The 26,339-nt window shown below is 50.0% G+C and overlaps 1 protein-coding gene across 3 annotated transcripts in view; it reads right to left on the bottom strand.

Annotated features, from left to right (window-relative positions):
• gli3 (GLI family zinc finger 3) overlaps positions 1-26,339 on the bottom strand; it is an 88,765-nt gene that overhangs the window by 52,509 nt on the left and 9,917 nt on the right. For 2 of the 3 annotated variants that reach the window (XM_047568157.1, XM_047568155.1), the window contains exons 2-3: positions 19,161-19,334; positions 3,065-3,313 (exon numbers count right to left, since the gene is read on the bottom strand). In XM_047568157.1, coding sequence (XP_047424113.1) covers positions 3,065-3,313; positions 19,161-19,293 — 382 coding nt within the window. In that variant the 5' untranslated portion in view covers positions 19,294-19,334. The remainder of the gene's footprint in view (positions 1-3,064; positions 3,314-19,160; positions 19,335-26,339) is intronic. The other variant, XM_047568156.1, reaches the window with a different exon arrangement.

Raw genomic sequence — 26,339 nt, 5'->3', positions numbered from 1 at the left:
CATCGACCTATCAGCACATCCGCAAAACTTATGTCACTTTAGCGCCAAAATACTTAGGCGCCATCTCTAAAGCTAATTTACTTCCCTCTAGTCGCCTTCCTTTCATTGAACACACACACACAAAAAAAAGGCTTTGATGAGGATGCGCTTTAAGTCCCTCTATGGGTGTGTTTAGCCTGGCAAGGAAGTGCAAGAAGGAGACTTTTTTTTAAAGAAAAGGGATCCCCTCGGAGGAGACGGAGATGCTTCGCCAGCAAGTGGGCTCACTGTTGCTGCAGGACCGCTGACCGGCTAATCGGCGCACAATGCAAACAGATGTCAGCGTCGTGCATCCCATTCACGCTGTCACACAATTAAGATTTAAAAAAAAAAAAGGAAAAAAAAAAAGACTTCTCCCTCATTAATCCTCATCTCAATCCTTTCTTCTTATTCCGCCGCCAAGCCCCGTGTATTAGCGTCGTGGTAAGAAGGATATGGACTCTTATCCAGTGTTTGCCCAAGAAAAGCGGCTAAGACTCAGGCATCACCACGATTAGCTAATGCTAACAATAGGAGCAATGTTTCCTTAGTGCCTCCTCTTTTCTGCACTGAAGTGGGTGTTAAAAAAAAAAAAAAAAAAAAAAAAAACTGAGTAAACACAGTCTTAGGCCAAGGAGTGGGAGATCACAATTCCGGGTGAATAGCAGAGATTTACCCAGACCCCTGAAGATAAAACCCCTCCCTTTGCCATCTCCTCAACTCCCACACCTCCCAGAGCTTCGCCGCCACGTTAACGACCCAGCGTCCAGGTGTGGGGAGACTGCAGGTGCCGTCGCATTTAGGCACATTAAGCACTGACACACACCGGCGCTAAGAGTAATCGGATTTACCTGGCTGTCTGCTGCACGGTGTGGCGCGCTGTGCAAGCGCAGCACAAAGGCTCGGAGCCCCCTCTCCATCACACATGCACACACCTGGGATGAATTTAGGAGGTGACAAAGCCCTCATGGAGAGAGGCTGCCACTGGTGGAGTAAGAGCTGCGCGTGTGTCAGTGTGTGTGTGTGTGTGCGCGCTGAATTGTGTATGGAACCAGAAACCAGAACAGGAGCTGGTGGCTTTTTACACCTTGTGGTGCAGGAGTGGCGACAGATGCCACAGGCTTCTGGTTCAAAGCGGGCTGAGGGAGGAGGGGGAGGAGGTGGAAGGGGGAGGAGGAGGGGAGGAAGCAGAGGTTTAAGGGGACCCCTTTCGTTCTGCTGACCCTCAGACTGCCAAAGCACATGGGGATTGCGCTCTGGTGCTGGGTTCAATCAGACAGAATGGGACCGCCGTCTTCAGGGACACCCCCATGTCTTCAACACCTGGGGCCAGGAGGAGGCGTTTCACACGGCAATGCCCTCGTCTCAGATCGTAAGTCAGGCCCGATCAGAGAAATGACATCAGTGAAAACACAAGATTTTCTGCTTTTAAGCATGAATGGGTTGTTTTGAATCTACTGACACGGGGGCTGCAACCAACAATTTACTTTGGTGCTTCTTCAGAGCTCATTTTTTGATGCCCGCCCCCCTCACACCCCCGTGGCGAGAGGTTCAAACGATCATTTTAACTTCGGCAAATGGCTGGAGACTTAAAGATTTTCAATCCGCCACGATGTGAAAAGGCGAAAAAGTATAAAGTCATTACATTTCAGAGGCTGAATTTAGGGAGATGTCTGGCGTTTCTTGCTGTAGAAGGAGAATAAAATATGTGCGCCGGGCCTTATAGCTTCCCAGCGAGCGCACCGCGAAGATCGCGGCGCTCCGCTCCGCGCTGCCTCGTGTGATTGCCGTCTTCCAGCCTCTCGAGTCCAGCGCTCAAAGAACGCCTCTTGAAGCGGGGGCCCTTTTTTCGACTTTTCCTGCTGCTTTTGAACTCTCCATTTCAGACTATGACTTTTCCACATGACCCCAAGGCTCTGAGCGACACCCCCCAACCCCCCCTCCGCTTCTAACCCCCTCGCACCCCAAGGCTTCAGCGGTCTGGAACCACCACAGCTCCTCCGCACACACACACACATGAAATGAGAAGTGGCAGTGTTGCTGAGTTAGGTGAGGACGTAATGGGCAGTAATGTTCTGCCCTCGAGGGCCCTGTCCACGGCACCGTTGCCTGGTTTTAAGTAACCTTTACCTTAAAGAGGCACCTCAGTGACTCTCAGGCACCCAAGCGCGAGGGAGCAGCAGCTAATGAAGTGGCCAAATAAATAGAGTTACAGTGTAAGGTTGGGGTCCACTGGACTTTTCATTACAAGCGCTGGATTAAAATCTGTCCCACCCTGTCTCCCCCAATTCAGAGCAGGTGTAACCAAACTAAACAAGCTATCACATCAAATCCTTGTCTGCAGGCGAAAGTCCTGGCTACAGTGGCCGCCGAATTAACCCCCCAAATCAGCCTGCTGCACCCCAAACATCTATCTCCTGTTCCCGCTTTTCCACGCAGCTTCACTTTTATCTAACCGCCGCCGCCGCCTATCGCACCTTTGTTTCGACTTATCTCCGCTATCTCAATCAAGCCACAGCTCAGTCTCTCGGGCTTCGTCTCCGCTCGCACTCTCTCTTCCTCTCACACAGTCTCTGGGTCCCAGAGAGAGAGAGAGCGGCGGAGTAGGGGGTGGTGAGGTTTGACTCGGCGCTGCTTTGGGGCTTTGAAGTGTGTGTTGATGAGAGAAAGTGGAGTACTGTGTTCAGACAGGCCCCTAATGAGGGAATTAAGAAGCTACGCCGGCCGTTCCCCATACTAACTTCCCAGGCACGGAACAAGACAAGCGTGCGCGCGCGTGTTCGCGAGTGTGTGTGTGTGTGTGTGTGTGTGTGTGTGTGTAGAGGCGAGCAGGAGAGAACGGCTAATCTGTCAGACTTAATCAAGCATCTGGCAGTTCTGCCTCTCACCTACAGTAAAGACGAAAACTTGGCCTCAGCATTTGAGGTTGCAACAAACACGTCCTTGAGCCGCCTCTTAACTTTTTAAACACCAAGGTTTCCACTTGAAAAAAAAAAACAAAAAAAAAAAACGAGGAAGAAGTAACAGCAAGCATTTCGCGACTTACGATAGTGCGAGTCCAGGTAGCCGTTGCGGGGGTCCATGGTAAACAGCGTGCCTCGGTACGGCAGGGCATGTTCGGTCAGGTGGGGGAGGGAACTGTGCAGCTCCTTCTTGAGCAGGGAGGGCCGCTCCTCCGTGGAGGTGGAGGGCTCCTCGCTCACGGTCCGGTCGGGGCCGCCGGCCGCCGGCGCCTGGGAGCTGATGGCGTTGCGCCTCTCGCGGTGGTACGGCGGCGCGCCTGAACTCTCATCTTCTGCCAGACAAAAACAAAGGGGGAGAACCTGGTGTTAAAACAACGAGGGCTGAGGAAGTAATTTCACAAAGCGGGTGGAGGTAGAGGGAGGAGCAGGGTGGGGGGGGGCAAACTCTTAATTTCACACAGCTCTTTAAATTCACCTATGACTGTTCTGTTCTCATTTTTTCCCAAAGAAGAGGCAAGCCAGGCTTTGTGCCCACATTCCAAGCTGCCCATTAACCAGCGTCATGGGCTGCACCAACCCAACCCTCCGCCATTCTCTCTTCTGCCCCCACCCCGCTCACTCTCCGTGTTCTCAGAGCAGAGGAGGTCTCTGGAGAAAGCGCCTTGGCACGCTGTGCAAAGAGGCTAAATGTGGAGTTGAGTTCAAGGGCTGGGCTCCGACAGTAAGACATGACCTTTGACCCCCCCCTCCCTGCTCCACCTCCCCGGCCTGACCTCTGAACAGACATGTAAGGGTCAGCTGGCCTCCTGACCTGATATTAGTCTTTTGTGAGGTGGCAAACTCTGAAATTGACATTGGCATCTCCAGGATTTTATTTTTTTTTTCAATTCACAGGTTTGTCATTTTCTGCAACCACACTGAATCTGTTTTTAGAGAAGAGAAAGATAAAGCTGTAAATGTCGTCACTGGCGCTGATTCCAGCCATTGGTAATATGTGGCCCAGTTAAAACAGCAGGTTACAATGATGTAATGTAAAACTGTTAAAATGAGCGAAAATATTTTCTTGCAATGCCTCAGTTTGCCGCGGGCCACATTATTCCAGTCCAGCTCTCTGCGTCTGGTTTCCACCCTGGTTACACGTAATTATTATGATTTCACCACTGAGGGTGCCGGTCATCGCTACATCCCGGTGTTCTTTCTCGCATTAATGTCGCTCGCCGAGACCCTGGCGAGCTGCCGCTGCGCTGGCGCCGAAGGTTGTGTAGCATTAGCGGCCTGGCGGCGCGAGCGGCTCCCCCACTATGCGCCGCGACCCGACAGCATCCAACAGCCAATTAGAAACAGAGGAGGCTGGGAGGGGGGGAGGCAGATTAAAGAGCGCTACCTTAAGCGTCGGAGAGGGCCGCCATAGTGCTGTAGCACTTCACAGGAGAAGGGAAGCAATCAGGAGGGAGGAGGTTAAGAGGGAGGAACAGAAAGAGAGAATGGGGGGGGGAGAGCGGGAGGAGCAGCCCAAAGGCCCCGCTTTTATTCCCCTCACTCTCCCACATCCATTACCTGCGTTCGGGCCAGTCGTGCCCTCGCGCAGCAACTGGCAGCGGATTCAAGGATCCTTAACGCGGAACTGACAGCCAGAGAGGCAAGTCGCTCTCATCCCCGGGAAATGACAGCGTCAGTTATGATATAAGTATTTAATCCCATACTGCACAGCCCGTGATCTTATTAAGGGAATAATGCAACTTATATGGTTAAAGCTGGATTAATAGGTTCGCGCCTGCAAAGCGCAATATTAACATAAAGGGATTTCGGATTGGGTTCATCTACTGACGTGCACCGAGGGCGACGGAGGCTGCAAACCACGCGGAGAGAGCGAGAGCCGCCGTGAGCCGGAGCATGTCGCCGAGTGTGCAGCGCAGGCCCCCGCGGCACACTTTCAACTTCTCACACGCGGAAAAATCTCGCGTCACATCTGGGAAAGTGAAAAACTGTCCACGCATTGATGAGCTCTTTTTCTTACTTTCGTATGATTTTTTTTTCTTTTTCTTTCAATGTTTTTAAAACAGAGAAAATCACTGGTGCAGCTTCTCTTTAAACTTTAAAAAGAAAGAAAGAAAAAAAAACATGCGAGACATTAGTGCGTGTTGGCTGCTTTAATTTGTTCACCAACTTCTTTCTTTTCTGGCTTTCGTTTTTCTTTCTCAGTGACCCCTGCCGCTATTCAGATGTGTCCCTGTGCTCCAAGGGAGGTCAAGCAACTAATGGTTCAATCACAGCACTGTCACAGTCCCACCATCCCCCTCCAGTCACCCTGACAAGTCCGGAGGGGGGTTCATCATTCTGCCATATACCACCTAAAGGGGCTTCATTACTTCAGCTCATAGGACCTTAAACGGTTAAACAAACACTCTGCAGCACAATGGTCAATTGACTCCCCGACTCCTGGGTAGGAGAGAGCTACCAGCTCCAGGTAAGGTTATCCTTCTGTGCCGCTTCTACCTGCCGGTGGAAACTTTTCGTTTCCCCTCTAACGCGCTGAGAATCTGTCAAAAAAAAAAACTGGTCTAATGAAGACAGAGAGCAGACAGAGGTAAACACATGCAACTTTGAAAAGTTCAACCCTGAAACACTTCTCTAACTCCGACCATGCGCCCAGCAGACCCTTTCCCCTTTTCCCTCCCTCATTTTTCATTCCTCTTTTATTTCCCTCTCTTTTCCCATGGTTGCCGCATCCAGTCCTCCACCAGTTTGCAGGTCTATTCAGCCCAACACAAAAGCAGCAGGCCGGTCCTCTGTGGACCAGAGGAAAGCATGCCTCTCAAAAAAACAGAAAAAAAAAAAGACCATCCCGCACTCTCCCTCTCTCTCTCTCTCTCTCTCTCTCTCTCTCTCTATGGTGATTGAATTTCTTAACATCTTTTCAAAAAGCGCTTAAATGCCTGGAGGCGAGAGGAAGAAACAAGCTAATGGTGGATGGGGAGCACTGAACAAATTTCAGAGCCCTTTCCTGCTCGCGTTTGAGGTTGAAAGCGAGCTCCTGCCTTTCAAGTTTCAAAGTCCTCCTTCCTCCCGCAGTGTCACTGAAGGATTTGAAAAGAAGGTAATTGTGCTCACTGCCGTCCTGATCAGAGCACACGCCCCAGCTCTAGTATTTCAGGAGCTTTCTCTGCCACTATAATGGTACCTGGTGCTCCATTCCTGCATTCTTCCCCCCTTACTACTCTTTTCTCCCCTCGCTCTCTCTCTCTCTTTGACCCTCTACAGATGCACTCTCTCTATTGCTCTCACTCACTTGGTTTCTATCCTTCTCTCACCCCCAGCGAGCCACTCATTAAATCCTAAAACCCAGGTTTCTCCCTTTTTTTTCCCCCCACCCCCTTGTCTGAGCTCTCCATTGTAGGAGTCTGGTTCAAATACCTTCTGAGAAAAAACCCTATGCACGGCCTTTAATATGGCGGCACAAAAGCGAGTGTGGATGCAATGACAAAACAAAATTTTTGAAAGAGATAATGAGATATGGAGTGGGGCCAACGCCTCTGAGAGTTGGGCTCCGGGACAACGGGGAGGGGAGCTAAAGTTAAGGATGCCCGGCCAATTCAAAGAAATGGAAAGTGAAACAAAACCCTTGGCTTGTTGTTTTTCAAGGCATTTTCCAGAGGCAGAGGTTAAGAACGAGGATTGTTGTTCCTCCACATGCCAATCTGCCTTTGACTCTGGATCATCTAATTTGCCTTCTGATCTGAACTCGGGTCCCAAAGCTGGGACGAGCATGTGCACAAAGGGCCACTGCACACTCATCCCCACATAAAAAGCCTCCAAAACCAGAGGAGGTGTTGTTGCACCCCTGAGCCAAAGCCAGACATAGTGTGCTGTGTTCCACCTTCTAACTTCTCAAAGCACCGTTGTCAGTGGCACAAACAGGTTTTGGCTGGGGAGCACACGGCGAGCGAACAAGGGGGAGAGGAGTGAAGGATATGCGGCGAAATCACAAAACACTTCTTCAAAGCTCCTCTCCTCCTGTGCAATAATCTCTTGCTCCTTTTTTTCTTTCTCTTGCAAATCAACTCCCGGGAAAGACTCAAGACTCCCCAATTAACAATGAGAGGGGGGAAGAAAAATTCCAGCAGCTGGCTAGAGTTTAACAAGAGCACCTCTCCAAGCGGCTTAGGCTTATGTACCTGATTCACCGGCCCTGGCATCGCCGCTAAAGACAGAGGGAATCATTCACGATTAGCGCAGGCTGAAATACGAAGGAGAGAGGCCGCTCAAACTCTACCAAGCCCAACAACAAGAGCGCGGGGGATTACCGCAATTGTGTGAGGTATTTTTCCGATCAACGTCTCGGCTGATAGGCTCAGCGCCACAAGGGGCTCGGGGACTTCCCCGCAACCGGGTTCAGATATGCATTATGTGAAGGTTACAGAGGCTTCGCGAAGATCCTCACGTCGGCCCACAAAAGGCGGCGACTTTCGAGCAACTTCCCGGACAAATGCGCTTTAACGTCAGGCGGCAGAATGAGGTCGTTGCTCCGATATCTGGCGGTGGGCAGAACGGTTAGCATTCCGCCAGCCAAAATGTCTGTCGGCCCCCTGGAGAACTTCTGAAAGTACAAAGTTCGCTCAACTTTTTCGCTCGTGTTCTGTCTCTGCAGAGCGAGTCCGTGGTGGTACATTATTTACCCATCAGCGTGTGATTGATGTCTGGATGAATTGCAGAGAGGGGTCAGGATGTTCCCTCTCCTGGTTAGCAGCCTATTGTCAGATGCTGATTTCCCACACAGCGGCCGCGAATGCCCTCCTCAATATTCATCTAGGCAAATTTGCCGACTCCCACATCTCAATTTGGCTCTCGGCAGCCCACGCTCCAACCCCCTGCTAAACAACCCGCGGTCCCAGCCTGTTCTCTCTGCCGCCGGGGGTCTGCTGGGACGCACCCAGAGCTCAGCATCTCGCAGTCCCAGCCTCCAGGCCCCGGGGCTGGGGAGGGGCAAATCAAAGCCTGCTTGGCTCCTTCCTCCTTCCCCGCGCTCACCTCAAATCAGCCTCACAGCGGGGTTGTGTCGTGCCAAGCCTCCGCCTGCCCCTAGCTACCCCTTACTCGCCCATTAGGGGCGCAGGCCCACCATAGAGCAGCCTGAAACCCCACTACCGTTTCATCAGGGCCACATTGTGAGGGAGCAATGAGCATTGCAGCGAGGACGCTGAAAGCCCCCGACTAAAATGCACACTGATGCATTTTTGACCGCGGATAGTTACGGCTTTTAAGGTTTTTCACTCAAAAGGGCACCTTGGCCTGCATTCTTTGAGGAATCAAACGCCGAGAGATGCATTTGATCAAGGCTTCAAAGCGAAGGATGCCATTTAGTGCTCTGATTGGCTTACAGAATGTATTAGCATCGCTTCAGATAGTCACAGGCCAGCCATCCTCAGCCATAACCTGTTAGCCGTTTACGACGTCCTCTGCAACAATGTGACATGATTGTGTTCTAGGGCAGACTAGGGCGGACTAACGTCTGCGCGGAACAGAGGGTCTTCTAGGGCGAATCTGGGCTCGCTGCCCACCAGGCCGGAGCGGGCCAGCTTTCCACTGGGCCCCAGCGCTGGAATCCCACTTCTGACACCAGAGCGATCTGGACCAATTCTGTGGCACTCAGATTAGGAGCGGCTCGCCAAGAGAAACGGATACGCGGCCAAAGCAAAGAAACGCGGAGCCAACAGTTTGGATAAAATAGAAAAAATAACACAGTAATTTCAAGCACATCAACTACGATCCGAAATGCCACTGTGGACGTTTCCCACCTTTCGCCGCAGAGTGATATCATAGAGCTCTTTCGCGCGACTTTGAATAGTTAGAAATCCGGCTCCGCGCTCCGTTTGAGGTCCGTGTGTTTTCATGCAGAGTACGACCTGTGGGTGTATTTTTTTTCTTTGCGTGGAAATTGCAACTTAACATACTGGAATCAATGTGCATTTAGGTGCATTCTTATTGCGCTCTGCCCTAAAACACAGGCCTCCGTTAAGATAGTTTGCCAGCACTTAGTAGGAGTCGGATAATTAGACACTTCAAAGGCACCTGCCCAGCATCCCAGGGGAGGCAGGAATCACCGCCCCGCGCCCCGTTTAAAAGCATGTTAACTCGTATCTGAGGCTAGCAGGCTAATTTAACTTTTGACATTTGATATCTAAGGAATGAGAGGGATCAGCCATTTAGCTGGAACAGGATTACCCCCCCACACACATCCCCCCCATCCCCCCTCCTCCTCCTCCTCTTCTCCCTCCCCTTCCACCCCAAAACCTCCCTCTACCAGTTAGGCCGGATTCATTAATTTTCCTGCTGCTAAGCACTTTATCAATGACTGGTGAACGTCTAAGTCCGGAGTGGACGCTCTCTCTCTCTCTCCCTCTCCCTCTCTTTCTCTCTTCCATGGTGATTAAGCCTGCGGATGTTCAGATCTGTCCGTCTAATTCGCTGCCTGCTCTCTCTTGCCGCTGATCGGTTCTCACACCTCCTCGGCCGCTCGATAAACAGAGACGAAGCGTTTTCACAGTCACGTTTGAATGTCATTCAAAAAAATAAATAAATAAATAAATACATAAAAATCCACATAAATTAGAAATCAAGGAAAATGCTTCTTCCAGTCCATAAACGGGCGCCTAAACAGCGGAAAAAGAGTGAATGCGTATGAATTTCCAGCGGCGGCTCAGCCAAATATATTAAAACACAGTCCGTGATCTTTGACATATCGCAGGTAGGGAGGTGTTGGGAGTTAATTCACATCTATAAATCTACATTAGTCTCAGTCTAATGCATTCTGCCGAATGTCTACATTACAGGTTGAATCAGAGGCTACACACGAGTGTGACGGATCTGGGTTAAATGAACAGCATGCCTGGAGCTTTGATGCTGCAGCTGGTAATGCTTACAGCTTCTAACCCGTCACATTTGGACATGAGGCCTCCTTTTTTTTTTTTTTAAACCGGCGAGCATGACAATCAGAATTCCAAACTACAAGCCAAATGTCATAAAAATAACACAACTCCAGTGACTACTTCACTCTGTTCCCACAATGAGGGGGCTGTTCGGCACTCACATTAAGTCACCTCCTTAATTGAATCCACTTTTTTTTTTTTTTTTTTTTTTTTAACAACACCACACGTTAATTACCTAAAATAACATTAGTTCATTTTCCACAGTCAAGCTGTGGAAGGTGGCGCATTACCTCACACCTTTATATCAATCACCGTTTTTAAGACCCCGCAATCGTCGTGAGTGACATCTGGGGCTGCAAAACGCTCGGCCCGAAGTGCGATATCGGCGGGTGAGCGCGCTTAATAAATACACGTCTCCCTCCTCGAAACACAGGTGAGACGTGGACCGCTCCATCGCGTGGGATGAACTGCGCAGATTACAGGACCTGCCGTGTTGGCGAAACAGACTTCACCGCTGTCGGGCTGGAGGTTGGAGGTGAGGCGAGGAAATGAAAAGGCACGAGATCTTCTGTGTGATTAGATAAATGCCCCTGTAATGTGATGGAAAGGTGGAAGGGGGGGGGGTTGCAGTTGTCTTATTGTGTTACAGGTCACTGAATGAGCACGCCATGAGGGAAAAGTTATTCGCCAGGTCAAGGATTTATGGATAACTTGCGGTTGGATTTTGAGGTAAACCTCTCCGGCCACAAATTCGACCACAAACATCTTCACCTTTTCACTAGACATTTTCCTCGTTCCCTCACCCCTCCCTTCCTCTTACCCCTCCCCGTGCCCCTCCTCCTGTTGCTCTCCCTCTCTCAGTAATAAGCTCCCATCATGTATGACCTCTCCTGTCACTCCCGCCGGAGGAATCCGCCTCCCCCGCTCCCCTCTCACCTCTTCCCCTAATCTCCGAGTTACTTTTCCATTAATCCCGCGCTCGGCACAGGGACGGCCGCCACGGCTCAGCCGATACCTCGCCTTCCAGAATCTGGTGCTCGTTAATAAATATGGACTTAAACGGCCAAAGCCGCTTCGAGATTCACCTGTTGGATTCCCCCCCCCTTCACTATTTTACATCTGCTTCGCCCGGACTCCCGCTAACGCGCGTGAACTCACCCCCGTCTTCCCGTTCACACCCTTCGCCGAGGCCTTCTCCAGGTTCCCATGTCTTCCCCAAATCTCCCTGAATCTCCCCTCATCCCTTCCTCACACATTCCCCTCCCTCCCCCCTCCTTACATCCATCCGTCTCCCTCCCTTTGAGCCGCAGTGGGACTGTTGGACTCACGCAGCCCCATGCTGAGCTGCTCCAGAGCCAAGCCAGAACAAAGAGCCCATTGAGCCGAGCAGAGACATAATGTGGGCCGCCTCTGACAGCGCCGAAGATGAAGTCATGAGGTCGCCAAACAGTTAATAACGTCGGGCCCATCCTGCTCCGGGGCTGCGTGTGTAGAGTCCGCAGCCGCCGCCGCCGAGGGACGTGGGGAGAAAACGAGCGTGTCTGCGCGCGCGCGCCGCCTCGCATCCACCGCCCCGCAACACGTGCGTGTGTTTCTCGGAGCATGTGAATGGACGCGAGGCTTTTAAGGAGCGTAACGAGACACTCCACGACACCCAAAAATGTGCTCAATCACTTTGCGAACACGGCAGAGGAAAAGACAAAACCTTTCGGGAGAATTTGCACTTTAAGTTTTGGCCCGGCTCCAGCCGCGACGGAGAACGCCCGCCCCCTTTTTTTTTTTTTCCTCGTTGGAGTCTGTCTGGCTGCGAAGCCTGACATGAGACACATCTCCCCTGGACCTGGAGCTGTCGCTGCGAGGCCCACACTCCGAACATCATTAGGCGGCTCGCAGCTCCAGGTGAGATCAAGGCAGGGCGGCGAGGACTGAAAGAGGTGAATTTTGTGCTCCTGTGCGCCGAAAGCGCGCACGTGGGAGAATTCGCCGAAGCATTAATCTCAATGCCACTGAATGGCCGTGGCCTATTAAAATGCCTTTACAAGACCACTTGCTTGTCAAGAGGCCTCTGGGTTGAGTCGCGCTCGGGACAGGAGGGGGAGGGGGAGGAGGAGGAGGAGGAGGCGGGGGGAGAGAATGGTGAAAGACAACTATGCAATTGATTAACATTAGAAGGACTTGCTCAAGTTCAAATTGCACAGCCCCTCTGCTGTAAGCTACAGACATTTGTTTCCCCCCGCAAGTAGAATGTTTCTTTCAAACCCTGTCTCTGCTACACATCTGAGTTCAATTCTCCGCATGCCCTCACTCCGAAAATCAATTCCTCCTCCTCTCCCCTCTGCTCTTTTCCTCCAGCTCTGCGAGCAGACCAGGGCGAGGGGATTACGCTGTCCCTCCCCAGATCCAAGCAAGACAACAAATGGTTCTTATCAACTGACACCCCCCCCCAGCCCGCCCGCCCCCCTGCCCTGCCATCCAGGAAGAAGAGGCAGGGAAAACTGGCCCGGGCCGCGTCGGCGCGGATGTTGTTCCTGGGCTCCGTCTGCCAATCGCGGCAACTCTTTTCACACTTAAAGCCTCAGCTATTTACGAGAGCCCTGGGAGGATACGTGCACTGCACCGGAGGGTGGGAAGAACGGAGGGGAAGAGAGTTGCCGCTCCTCAGCCTCTGCTTCTAATCAATCACCAGAAATCACTGCCATGGTTTATGGCCTTTGATCCTAGCTCGTCTTTCGCACTGCGAGGGAGAGAGTTGGGCGGTGAAATGGGAGGGGAGGGGGAGGGGGAGTGGAGGGGGGGGGGGGGGAGAGTGAGAGTCAAGGCCCAGGGGGTGCAGAGGTCAGGGGAGAGAGATTATGGGGTGTGGGGCCTTTTTGCGCTCTGAAATATGAAAGCATGTCTTGATTCAAACCAGTGAGCTTTGAGCGGGGAACAGAAAATGGCCTGAAACCGTCTCCTTCAGACAGAACCTGAATTTCAACCCCAAAAACAGAAATTATTTAAACTGCACATGTGTTCAGACAGTATAGATGGAGCTGTATTACAGATCATGACATTTTCCTTAACACTGCATTTAACTGTGTGCACGGTATTTATGCACATTTATGTCAGGAAAGCAGAACACAACTGATATGTCCATATGTGCGAATTCTGTTTCATCCATAATCCAAATGATTTGCTCAACAGTATGTCCTTTTTTCATACGAAACCATTTAATCCAACCCCGGTGGCGAGGCCACTAGTTGCCACTTCCTCCTCTCGGCCCCATTCAGGAGGAGGGAGAGCGAACAAAACAGAGAGGACGCGGAGAAGAACACACCACAATGAATCCCCCTGGCAGGGTCAGGACACTCCTGCTTTGTTCCTCCTGGCAGGAGGGAGACCGCTGATGCCTACCGACAAATGGACAGAATGGTAGAATAATCAACTACTGTTTCCCCACCTTATTGGTTTATGAGTTTATGGGGGCCTTTGGTTGCCTCTGATCCCCTCTCTCTCATTCTCTGAGGGACTATATTCAGCTGAGTGGTCGATGCACTCCCATCCTCTCTCGCGGGGAAAGCTGATTTGTCTTCGAGAGGCCGGTCATCGCTTCAGAGGCTCGTCTCGGACCCGGGTGACCTTTGACTCCGGGGGCCTTTCTTGGTTCTCAGCGTGTCAGCGAAAATGACCTCGGGTCCCTTTAAAGGGGCCATTGTGAGGGTCAGCGTGAACTCTCACAACATATTACAATTAAAACGCTATGGCTGTGCGATGTCAGCTTAAGGTTGCCGTCGGCGTAACGCAAACTCCGACTCATCTGGGCGTCATTTGTAACCGTAAAATTGAACTAATAAAGCTAATTGCGCGGATTTCACAATGCCGACTCTGACTAACGCCAATGGATCAATAAATTTTATTACTTTACAGCTACGAGATCAGGATGATTATTGTTGCAGGAGCGAGTTTTGCGAGTTTGACTGAGGCCGTGACACTTGCCACAACAAGTAGGCCTGCTTCAAAAAACACAAAGATGCAATTCCACTGCAGCTGAATTCTGGCGGCGCCTCCACAGCCGCGCAGAAGTCTCGAGGCAGCGGCTTATGTGCAATCTTCCAGCGGTGGCGGAGCAGTGGGGCCACAGCGGGCAGATCTGGGCAGGCGGAAGTGTGCCAGACGAGAGAGAGAGGCCAGGCAGGGCTGGAGTGGGCTGGAGTGGGCTGAGGTTCCCCCTCCGCCCCCGAATAGCAGCGAGGCTAAGCTAATCCCGCGCCTCGGGCCCCTGTGAGGCGGTTCTGCCAAAGTCTCTCCCCCTGCTGCTGCAGGAAATTGCCTTCAGTGCAGAGGTCCATGAAATGGCCATGGCTCTCCGTCCGCCGTGTGCGCACGCGGTGATTTCACAAACTCCAATCCACAGGTAGCTTCTATATTTGATGCCTCAAGCACACATCTCGCGAAGCTCATAACGCACGCGAAAACCGCCGGCCGAATTTGCATATCCTTTTTGTGCGATCCCCCTTACATAATGCACCTTTATGCGCGTTTGATGTATTACGTATGCACCATACAGAGGCCTTTTGACACTAAAAGCCAGTTTTCCTGTGTGGGGTTGCGTGTCAGGCTCCATAACGCCTCCTCCATTGTGCTGTTTGACCCATGGGTCCGACAGAGCTCCCATGAGGTCCCTTATCCCTCCATCAGTTCTCTCTCATTAGCCCCCACAGGCAGAGCCCATGAAACATGAAGGGGCCCCTTGCTTCCCTCCTCCCCGGGCCCCCATGAAATACATCCAAGCACAAACACAGATGACACAAATCACCTTTGATCTGTTGTGATCCACAAAGCGCATTTCTTGGAACAGCCACCTATTTTCTTGACATTTTTTCCCCCCGTCTTGTTTAATAATTAGCAGCCAACACAGGACGCAGGTGTTCTGATTCGTTTTTTTTTTTTTATGTGTTTATTAATAATTTTTCTCTAGTTATATTGTTCATTCATCTGTAAGGGGGGGCGCAGGGACAGTGGAAAAGTGGAAGGCAGAAGCGGCAGCATGAGGAGGGAGGAGGGAGGAGGGGGGAGGAGGAGATGGGGCAGGACGCAGTGGAGAAACAGTTGATTATGAGTCCCATCAAGTGATCAATGATTTCATTAATAAGACGGATCATGCGGCTGTCATAGCTGTGACACGGGCTGAGGGATGATCTGCTCCCTACGCTCCATCTCCCCCAAGCCTCCCTCCCTCCCTTCCGTCTCTCTCCCTGTCCTTCCAATATTGCCTCCCTCTGCCAGCGACAAGGGAACGCCAAGGAAAAGAAAAAAAAAAAAAAAGAAGGGGAGGGAGGGGGTTGAAGCCGGGGTGTTTGGCGGGGACGGAGGGGGGGACGGGAGGTGGAGGTGGGAGGGGTGGGGGGGGTTAGTCATGAGGGAGGGAGGGAATGGAGGGGAAGAAAAGTGAAAATCCATTTTGAAACCCATTTTCAATTAGGGGTCCACAAGCTGTTATCACAGGTGTCCCAGAATGGGGGCCCGTAAGTGAAAATGTCTCCTATCCGTTTCTGAAATGAAACCTTATCTGGGAGGCACAAAGATGGCGGGGACAGCGTATCTGTAAATTACTTTCCATCCCCGCTGTTAACGGGAACTTTATTTCTGTCAGATGACATTCCCCTCTATTTACTGTTGATCATTTAAATGGCTGCCTAAAAAGAAGGTGGCCCCTCACTCTCCCTCTATCTCCCCCCACACCCACCCCCCCGTCTTCTGTATCTTTCTCCCTCCTTCTGAAGATTTTTTTTTTTTTTTCCAGTGTAGTCAAGTTCTCTTTTTCTCCTTTAAACACTTTAGCCACGCTCTCCATTTGCTTAGGGATTTTCTCTGGTAACCTACACGAACGCCTCACATTTGTTGCCCTTTAAGGCTTAACTTGTTTGCCCCTGAGACCCTACCTCTTGCACTTTTCAGCACGACCATTAAAAGGCCCCGGCTCGCCCACGCCACAGCGTGTTTCACCAAAAGGCTCTGTTGATAAAGCAGCATTCCCGCACAATTTTTTTCTGAACCGAGTCCAGCTTTTCTCCTCCGCATTTTTCAATTCCCATCCTTTTATTTCCACCGACCCGCTGACGTAAACATAAAAAAAAGTCAGACCGGCTAGAAACTTCTTCAACCGTCCTCCTGTGCAAATAACCTCTATTTTAGCTCCTACCCTGTTTTTCTTTCTTTCTTTTATTTTTTTTTTATTAGCAAATTATCCCATGACGACAGGATTTATTCAGCCAAGAAGCATGGACATCTTTTTTTTTTTTTTTTTTTTTTTTAATCGCAGGACCCAACAAAAGAATCAGAGGACTTTGTGGTCCACCTGCCTGCCGAATGATGAGGATTGGAGGGGAGAGCAGCCCCTCGATACCCCTCCTAAAGAGCACCAATCACAGCATTGTTGAGGCACAGTCGGCCCTTTTGAGCTGTCACTGCGAGAGGAGGGGGCACGGAGATGAATGGCACGCAGGATGAAGCCACCATTTAACCAACCATGTGGGAACGCTCCACCGGGACTCGGTAATTACTCTGGGCCTGGACCAAACTAACTTAGGGACAAGAGTTGAGAGTTATCCCTTCAGTGAAGATCTAAATCAACAAAGTTTCGGTACCTGATCCCAATCGTAGGAAAAAAAAAAAAAAGTCCTTCTTGGTAGCTGAGCTTGCTTTTGGAAAGACCAAGCTAAACATCCGCCGCTCCGCCACCTGCCCTTCCTAATTATTTTCCACTTTTCACAACTTATCATAGCACGCCATTGCCGGGGCCCTCCGCGGGGTTTCCGCTGTGCTGAGATCAGGGGCCGCGGCTCTGCTTGACGGGGGGAAATATTTCGCCGGGCCTTCCTAAGAAGAACCAGTCGCCGGGGTTCCACAGCTGCTCACAATTACCTTTTGTTTGCATGGAGGCAGCGGGGGCAGGGGCTACGAGGGTTAAAGTTGAGGCGGGTGTAGGGTTACACCTGATAAGAGGTTATGAGTTCTGGGGGCGAATCGGGAATGCGCCGTAATTATAACCACACAAAGAATGTGTAAGCTATCTTATGATTCCAAGAGGGAGATTGGGATCTAAAAGGGACCTTTCTCTGCAGATAAGTATCATCCCTCCCTTCGCCAAGTGAATTATGAGACTACTGTATTTTAGGGAGTGCGGCATTGCTTGGAGCCGTGGCATGCCTACATGACGTGGCTCACCCGGCGTAGAGGGCTCCGCAGCCAACCCTGTGTCGAGCGTAATTAGCAGCACATTATTAAGAAAAATCCACAATCACTGAGCCAAATTGCAACCATGCTTTTTCCACAACAAACTTTTTCTTCCTTGCTGCCTCTTTAATGAATAAAACCGTGCTGGCCATCTGGGAATGAGTAAGAGTGAGAGTGTTCCCAAGATGCTTCAGGATGCATTACTTTACCCACTTCCTGTGATAACTCCCATATGGAGCGCAATCCACCACGACTTATTTACCCTTCCCTGGACTGTTTGTCTCTCGTTCACACTCGCAGTGATCTTGTTTGACACCGGCAGAGTCGAGGAGGAGGCGGAGGAGTCGGAAGAGGCTCAATCATGACACCAGCTTCCAGCTCTGAGAGCTAAGCCTCCATACCCCGAAAAAACCTTCCAAATCCTCCGACTGCTAATGAGCACAGCTGCTGCTTAGACCGTGGTGATCTCAACTGTGGTTTTGTTATGACTTTAGCTTGATGCGGCGAGGCTTTCCAGAAAAAAAAAAATAAAAATCGCCATCTAATATTTCTCATTCGAGCCTCCGGATTGAGAATGAAAGGCTGAATGACGACAAGCTTAATGAACTGCAGGCTCTGCGTCGCTTTTAATAGCAAGTGTTGAAGACATTGCTATGTAAACATGCCAGAGTGGCTACCAGAAAGCACAGCGTCTGACTCGCTGTGAACCATGAGAATAGAGGAAATGGAAACGGTCATGTGTGAGAATCTGTGCGTGTCCAACTCGTTTAATCCTGTTTTTGTGAGCTGGTTAACTCGATCATGAGATAATGAGAACACGAGTGCAGGTGCTCAAAACGTATTTGGGCCGGTGACCTAGGCCCTGCTCACAACAGGTATTCACACGTGTTCTGAGTGATCTGAGTGCAACTGGTCTCCTCAATGCACGGGTGTGAACACACTCGAGGTGATTTACGGACGCATTTCAGATTGGATCACTCAGACCACGTTTGTGGCCTCGACAAAATTATTTAAGACGTGTAAACGCACACGTGGTCTGTTCAGACCTTGCAGGAAACATCCATGACATGGGCAATCTGATAAGAAAGTAGCTTATGATCACACCACACGTTGCAACTCCCCATGCGTCTCCGGCTAGCTCTCCAGATCCAGATCCAGATCCAGATCTGGGTGTGTTCTGTTCACACCTGTCCTCCAAGCCTGGTCACTTGTGAGCGGATTTCCCCAGGACAGATGTTAACGAAAGCTTGAACGGACCCTGACTCAACTGACGCCCTCTTGCTTGTGAGCGCAGTTTTGCCTCATTCATTCAGAAACAAATTTGATCCTTGAAGTTTTTAAAAGTATATAAAACAATGTCTAAACTAATCTAATCAAATCTAAACAAGACTTAACAAATCAAATTATGGAATATGAGTATGTGTAAAACCATCATAAGCAGTAAAACAAACTGGCATGTGGGTAATTAGTGGCGTGCTCGTGCTGACGAATCCGAAGCAGTCACATGTAGTCGCTGTATTTCCTAAATAATAACTGAAAACAGTGCAGCGCTGTGTACGGACGCTTCCAACGTTTCACTTAAGATAATAACTTAATGTGGGCATTTTCAGTGAAAAACTTTAGAGCTTGTTCGTATCCCCCCGCCTGACACACAGCACTGTTCATGGTTCTGAAACAGCAGCAGAGACAGCATCTGCTTGTGCAATATTCCACTGTATAACACTGCTGTTTATTTGCGTGCACAGCGTAAAGCTTCGATCGGATCTCCGGTTGCATACTCAAGGCTGTCCATGTGCGATGCAGTCACACAGGACTCGTGAACAGGGCCATATTATATCCATCTGAAGCTTCTTATAGAATTCAATGATATTAGGTCTAATAAACCAAATCCAATGACCCAACAAAGACTGGATTTGGCGTCAGATTAATTGATTGATCAACAAGTGAGGTGCTAATTTCTCCAACCCTACAGGAGCTGGATTCCGACATATCGGAGCAGTATTGACATGAGTCATGTGCAGCTAAATGTGACGTGTACCGTTTGAAGTGGTGCTGGAGGCTACCGCCTTCTCGCTGATGTCACTGCGTGCCGACGAGCCCTTGGTAGCCACAATGGTCTCCACCCTCTTCTTCTTCTCAGCTGCTGAACTGGCCTGGGACTGGGTTTCCATGGCGATCGTTCATTCCTCAGGACCTCATGGAGACGGGATAACTGGTGAAGAAGAAGAACGCAGGCAATTCAAACGAATGCAAAAGACAAATGAGCGCTTCTCCGCTTCCCCTGTGTTCATTTACGTATTTCTCGCCAGATGTGCTGTGAGTTAAACACTTTATCAATACTGCGCTGGAAGACTGCAGCGCCGTGAACCCTGTGAGCAAAACTTCAGATCCAATCCTCCCTTTTCATGATGCCCAGAGCAGCCCACGGGTCAATCCGCCGGCTCACTCTGATTTATTTTAACTCAAACCTGCTGGGCTCTGATCTGCTGGGCTGATCTCCTCCCCGTCCAACTGCGGTTAAATATCCCAAACCAAAATTTAGCTCACATTATTTCCAACTATGTCACACTAAACTTCTGACTTCTTGTTAAAAAAAAAAAAAAAAAAAAAAACTCTATAAACAGAGCGAGGCAGGACATCCTGACTATTATACAGTATCTCAGAATAGAAGTAAAGGCAGCTTGTGGATAATCCTACTCTAGCAGTCTTTCCAGAGAGAAAGGAGAAACCTTAAGGGGATACCACAGAGAGAGAAACATTCGCAGTCCTGAAAAAACAAGGGTTGTTTGAAGGCCCTTTTGGGAATATCATGGTGCCGGGCAATTTTTCTTTCAAAGAATAAAGGTGGTTCAAGTTAATACTGTCTGTGGGTTTAGAAGGGGTTCAGCCAACATTCTAGCAGACACGCCGCTCAGTTCAGCACCTCAGAGGCCGTCTACAAGCTCAGCTCTATCTAGGTCATACAGGTCTCTGATTATGGAGACAACATCACCACAACCACTCATATACACAAAGTGCAGGACAGCTTCATTTAGTCCAATACGAAGCCTTTACTCAGACTCCATAATTCATGCGTAATTTGCTGAAAATATTTAGTCTGACCAACGTTTTCCTTACAATAAAGACCAGATAATTACCCAACTGTACGATTTAATTGTCCTCCGCTCTAAACACGCATGCATGCAGAGACGGTAAAGTCAGCTGTAATGCAAAGAAGAAAGAAAGAAAAAAAAAAAGCTGCTGAAAGTAGACGAAGGAGGGAAGGAGGAGGGGGGGATGCTGATTTTTTACCAACTCCCCAAGGAAGGGAGGCAAGGGGGAAGTGGTTGAGGGGTAAACTTCAGACAAACACTACGCGCTTTGTTTGTTTTTTTCCCAACCCCCTGAAAAACCAAAGTCTGTCATCCATTCTGACCCGACAACAACATCTGTAAGCAATTGCTGGCTTACCGAAAAGAGAAAAAAAAAAAAAAAGAAAAGAAGAAGAAAAAAAAAGGAGGAGAAAAAAAAAACACAATGCAATTACTCCCCTACCAATCAAAACAGAATTAAACAAGAGCTTGTCCTCTAATCACTCCCACATGAATACATGTGTAGCCGTCATCCAACCAACCAAAGACGTTTTTGTCCTACTTGCGCGGATACGCATCTCCAACCCTCTGCTGCGTTTGTTTGATAAAGCGGATGCTTTCATTCCTGTTTTCCTTTTATTTCCCGGTAATTGCTGCGACGCATGTTTGCCCGCGCATGCATGTTTGCAGTCTCCTACCAGGATGACTGATCACAGGTGCCACTCATCTGTTTCATCGGCGCAAACCGACCGAAACGGGAGCCTGGTGAGAGAAAACTTGTTTGGAACTGTCATTACTTCCTCCTAATGACTGAGTGAAAGCCAGGGGTAAGAAAGGGGGGAAAGAGCAACGAGCGAACCTGCTCTGTGTGCGGAGTGCACACATGTGTGTGTCTTCGTACCGCCCCCAGGTGAGTCAGATAGAGGCAAAAAAAAAGAGCTGAAACTGCAGTAAATATGATGCTCGGGAGTGGGGTTTATTTTGTGTGTGCGTCGGGGGGAGGTGGAGGGGGGGGTGAAGTGTGAGGAGAAAGCGGGGCATTCCACCGGTCGGGCAAATATTCACAAGTCCAAGCCACTGAAGCGTGTCTGACGGGCCTTTTGTGTTCCACAGGGCAGGCCACAGTTCCAAAGCAGCAATTAAAAGCAGGACCTTTTCACCCATAATCCCTCCGACCTGGACGCCCACACCCAGTCCTGCAGATGTTCCTGCCGTCGTGTTGCTCATTTTTGCCCAAAAAAACACTTTTACCGTTTACGTAAAGACACTACTACTACGAGACAATAAAGTTTAACCTCATTTAAATACGACCTTTTTGGCGGAGAGACGCCGCGCCAATCGTAATCACAATTTACACGCAAGCAGCTCAGGAATAATCATCCGTGCGCGGACCGTCTTAAAGAGCCTTAATCATTAGTGTGTCACAGGCGCCTGGCACGCAAAACGAATTACAAGCACGCGCCGGGCGCGGAATAAATGTTAATTTCATATTAATGTCTCTCCCACAAAATGTATGTCCTACACCCAATTAGAGGGGAGAGAAAGCAGGGTGTATCTTTATTTGTGTTGAACTGTAATCCTTCCGCACAGAAAGGGAGGCGATTAAGCAGGTTTAAAATACCACAATTCAGACCGTTCCCTCAGAAAAGAGAAAAAAAAAAAAAATCTTATTTTATAAGCACATTAAGCAAATCAATTTAACATAAATTATACGCCTTGGTGACAAAGGCACCGAGTTGAAAGTCATGTGCAAATTGTACACATCAAAGTGAAACACTAAAATAAACTTTTGCCTTTGATAGAGAAAGAAACTGTTTTTCTTCATGCAAGCTTAAATGAATGCTAACGGTATCAAAAAAAAAGAGAAAAAAATCACCGCCTTTTGTCATTTAAAGCCTCTAAGATTAATTTTATGAAAGTGCTTGAGGTGCAGCTCGGTTTCCACCGCATCCTGCCGTCAGGAGCACGCTTTTTTCCGAATGCATCGGGTACACACGCGCACTTAGAAACTGAGGGACACTTATATATAAACTCTTGAAGTGTCTTCTTAGATTTGCCAACAACCCCCCTCACGGACGGGGGTACTGTATTTGTGTTCATTTCATTAGGGCGACTGTTCAGTGTCGAGGGCCCCCTTAGGGGGAGACTGGCAGCACCGCAGCATTCATCATCATTACATCAGCGACCACCGAGATCTGCTATCTTAAGCTTATCAACGCTGCACAAACGCACCGCGGCGCGCAGCGAGTTAGAGGGGAGGGGAGAGATGGGAGATGGAGACGATTGAGGGAGATTGTGAGCAAAAGTGGGATAAGGGAGAAAATGAATGGAGAAAGGAGGAGGAGCGTGAGGCTGAGCGTGTGCGTGTGTGTGATCATGTATGCATGCATGCATCTGTGTGTGTGTGTGTGTGTGTGTGTCTCACTGTGCCCCTGCATGCCGGCACATGTTTCCCTGTGTGTACAATGTGTGTTTTGCACGTTTCGCAGCTATGCCAACAATATTAAGGGCTCCTTCACAGCTGGAATAACTGAAACACTGAGGGGCGAAAGGGAGGAGGCGCGCTCTGAGGCCTTCAGCGAGGTTAGCCGAATATAGCAATAAAACAAAATATGCTGGCTGTGGGGACGCACGTGTTTGCATTGGATGAGGTCTGTGTATGGGGGTGGGGTGGTGGGGGGGGACCTGTCACGGGTTCAGGATCCTGACAGAGGAGGTCTTCCTGAACTCTACAGCTCTTTGAGGAAACCGCATACTTAGGTTGCACTTATGGCTTGCCCTCGGCCCTGGAAGGCAAAAGGGAAGGAGGGGGAGTGTGGGGGGGGGGGATTTGGGATTTGGTTGCTGCGGCTCCCATTCACCAGCGCAAGTTAACATTGTGCCCAGATGGCACTAAGTCTGGCCTACAGCTGATGGGGACCAGCCCCTCAAGTAAGGGCCATTTAGCAGGAATTAGTCACACCCCGCCACACACACACACACACACACACACACACACACACACACACACGCATCGAATACGAGATGTGCACACGCAAGCCGGTTTAGTGCGAGGTCTTCTCACCTCTTCGCAGGGTCATGGCTGAGCTGTTTTTTTTTTTTTTTTTTTACGTTTATGTTTCTATATTACCCCGATGTGCGAGTCCAACTTTTTTGCACAGCTTAAATTTGATATTGAGACAACAGGAAATAATCTTATGAACGCTGCAGGGGTAGGGGGCGGGGGATTAAATATATATCAAGATTTTACGGAGCTACTTTTAAAAGGTAGCATCCCGTGAGCAAAGAATTGTTACAGAACCACAAGTGCACTGAACAAAATCTGGAAATGGAAGGCCTGTTCGTATGAGAAGTGTTTTTTTTTCTGTTTTGTTTTGTTTTTGTTTTTTTTTCCAAGGACAAACAGCGAAACAACGCAGCCCATCACTCGCTCTCAGCGCGGCTAATAAGATTATCCTTGCGTGCGTCTTGGTCCCTCAGACCTCTCCACTTAAGATGCTTTGGAGGGCTGGTGAGGGACCCTGTGCGCCGCACAGCAGAATGAGCTGAGTGCATCTTACATTCCTGGGTAACAAACCCACACGATGTAATCATAATGCTTACACGACGCCTCTTTTGCACTCGCTACCCGGCAGATAAGGGCCAAATAAAGCGCGCGCCACAATGGAAGCCTTGCTCCTTTTCCCAGCAGCCCGCCGCTTATTGAATAGTTTATTTATATATTTCTGAGTTTTGCATTTGTTTATGGAACCACTTGTTTCGGGGGCAAGTGGGGCCGTGGCAACTGAGACAATGGGTAAACGCAGGCAGCTTTGTCGGCCCGGCGGTGGCCCAGTTATGCAGTGTTAAGTTTCCCACTGCTCCCACTTTATCCACTTTCTCCCCCTTGCTGAAACGTAGCGCCTTTGTTTGATCAGACACTTTCCCCCGATTCTTGAGGAGAAGCAAAAGATGCTTGTTCAGCCATTTACTGAAGGCCAAACCAAACAAAGCAAAGCCAGTGCTTCAGCAAAATACATATATTTCTTTTTTCTTTTTAAAAAAAAAAAAGTCCTTAAGAAGAAATGAAAATCATTAATTTCTATACGCAAAAGTTTCCTCTCAAAGTTTTCCTGCTTAGCTTGTATCCGGAGAGTCACTCGAAACAACCGCTGCCAATTGCCGCCTCTACAGTGCAGCTGAAGGTAAGTTTTTTTCCGTTCGAGTGGCCCCTGCTCGTGGCAGATAACTAGAAAGCGCAGGAGAACGGGATCTGTATCCTGTCAGCGGGGCCTCTCAACGGCAGCGAAAACAGCTCTGTGTTTGTGGAGGCATTCTTCATACGAGGCTTTTGGAAGGCGCTCCGCACGGCGCCCGCGCCTTCACAGCGAAAGCGGCGCACGCGCTGCGCCGCGGGCCGCGTCGCTTGAGAGCGCAGTTTCCCGTGCGGCGCGTGTGCGAACGCGGCACGAGGGAGGGAGGGAGTGGGGGGGGGGGGGGGGGGGGGGCTTCTGTGTTTGAGAGTGCGTGAGCCCGGCGGTGTGGAGCCCGTGCGTCGGCTGCTCTGCGCGCCTTTCAATATGCAAGTGCAATCAATGTGTGCAGAACATACAAAAAAAAAAAAAACAGAGTGGGGACCCAAGGGAGAGGATGACTGATGAAAACCGTGCACACATCTCTCTCTCTCTCTTTCTCTCTCTGCCTCCTCTTCCTCACACGTGCACTCAGGGAAGGATCAAGCAGATAGATGGTCCTGTGTAAATGTAGTGGCAGCAGGTACGGCTTTGACAGAAGGTCTTCCTCTTAGCCCAGGGGACTGTACGATACACTCCTCTTATCCTGTGCACCTTAGATAGAGGTATATATAAAAAAAAAAAACAGCTATATGAGGTAACCGAGCATGATCCTGAGGCTGTACAGCTACAGGTTACAGAGTTATCCTGAGACTGCCCTGCCCGCTCGAGCTTGTCTCTTCGCTTTAGCTATCCCCCGCACTTATTTTGTGCATACTCCCTCTGCTCCCTCCTCCTTTCCGTTTCTCCATCCTTTCCTTCATTCCACTGTGTCATTGGAATAAGTGTTGGAGCAGAATGAGTCAGTGCCGCTCTGTGATTAATGACGGGCTCTGGCGTCTCCGGGGCCGAACACTAAAAACAGCCAGGGGGCAGCGCGATAATGCACAATAATAAAGCCAGCAGACAATCAGCCAGGCAAAGCAAGGCCTATTAGCTAGCCCCATCAGGACGGCTAAGTGAGAAATTAGCCCTTCCCAAGCTCTGCCACAATTCATCAAGTGCTGCCCCCGAAAACCCCCACCACCCCCCACCACCCCACCCCCAGCCCCCTCAAGAAGTCATAATGTTTACTTAAAGACTGGCCTCGATGCCCCAGCGGCGAGCTTTATTGGCTCTTATTAATTCCTGTCTTGGCCCTCGCAGCCGTGCCATTTAAACCGAATTAAAGGGGTGAAAATTGGATGAGATGAAGTTGTCTCGGTGTTTTGGCGCTCACATGATAAAGCCGGAACCTAAACGGAGGGAGACGTGGAGAAGAGGAGGGAAAAAAAAAAAAAAAAAGGGCAAACAAATCGGAATGTAAAGGAATGCTGAATGAAGCTGTCCTGAAACGCGCCGGAGTCAAAGGAATGCGGGGAGAGAGGAGGAGAACGCGAGGAGCGTTGCTTTAATGCTAGACTTCCTGTGTGGATGGGAACGCGTCCAAGAGGGTAGCAACCGGGTCAAACATTCCTCAGACGCAGAAACGGACGATTCCGATCGCGTCCCCGCGCCGCACCTCGTCACCTCGCGAGAACACCCGTAAAAATAAGGTCACCCTATCAACCTTCAGTCAGCGTGTCAGCGACGGACGCCGCCGCCGTGAGCGCACGATGATGCGGAGGCTGAGCTGGCCTCCGACCAACGGGGACGGTGACCCACATTAGCTTTGTCAAATTACAGATTTTTCAGAGTACATTTCCTAGTCGAGCGAACGCGCCAATTTGGTTGGTTCCAGTTGTCAAAGCGCTTGCAGCTGTTTCGCACTCGTGCACGCGGCGGAGGGAAGGGGAGAGGAGAGGCGCGGGGGGAGAGGAATGGATGTGAAGCATCGGGGAAGCGCTTGAGCACGCGCTCTCGTGTTCGGGATGAGTCAACGACATTTGGACGCTT

Source organism: Mugil cephalus, chromosome 18 (assembly GCF_022458985.1).
Source record: "Mugil cephalus isolate CIBA_MC_2020 chromosome 18, CIBA_Mcephalus_1.1, whole genome shotgun sequence".
NCBI classification, from domain to species: domain Eukaryota; kingdom Metazoa; phylum Chordata; class Actinopteri; order Mugiliformes; family Mugilidae; genus Mugil; species Mugil cephalus.
Note: the sequence above shows the minus strand (reverse complement) of the source record. Positions and strands in the feature narration are given on the sequence as shown.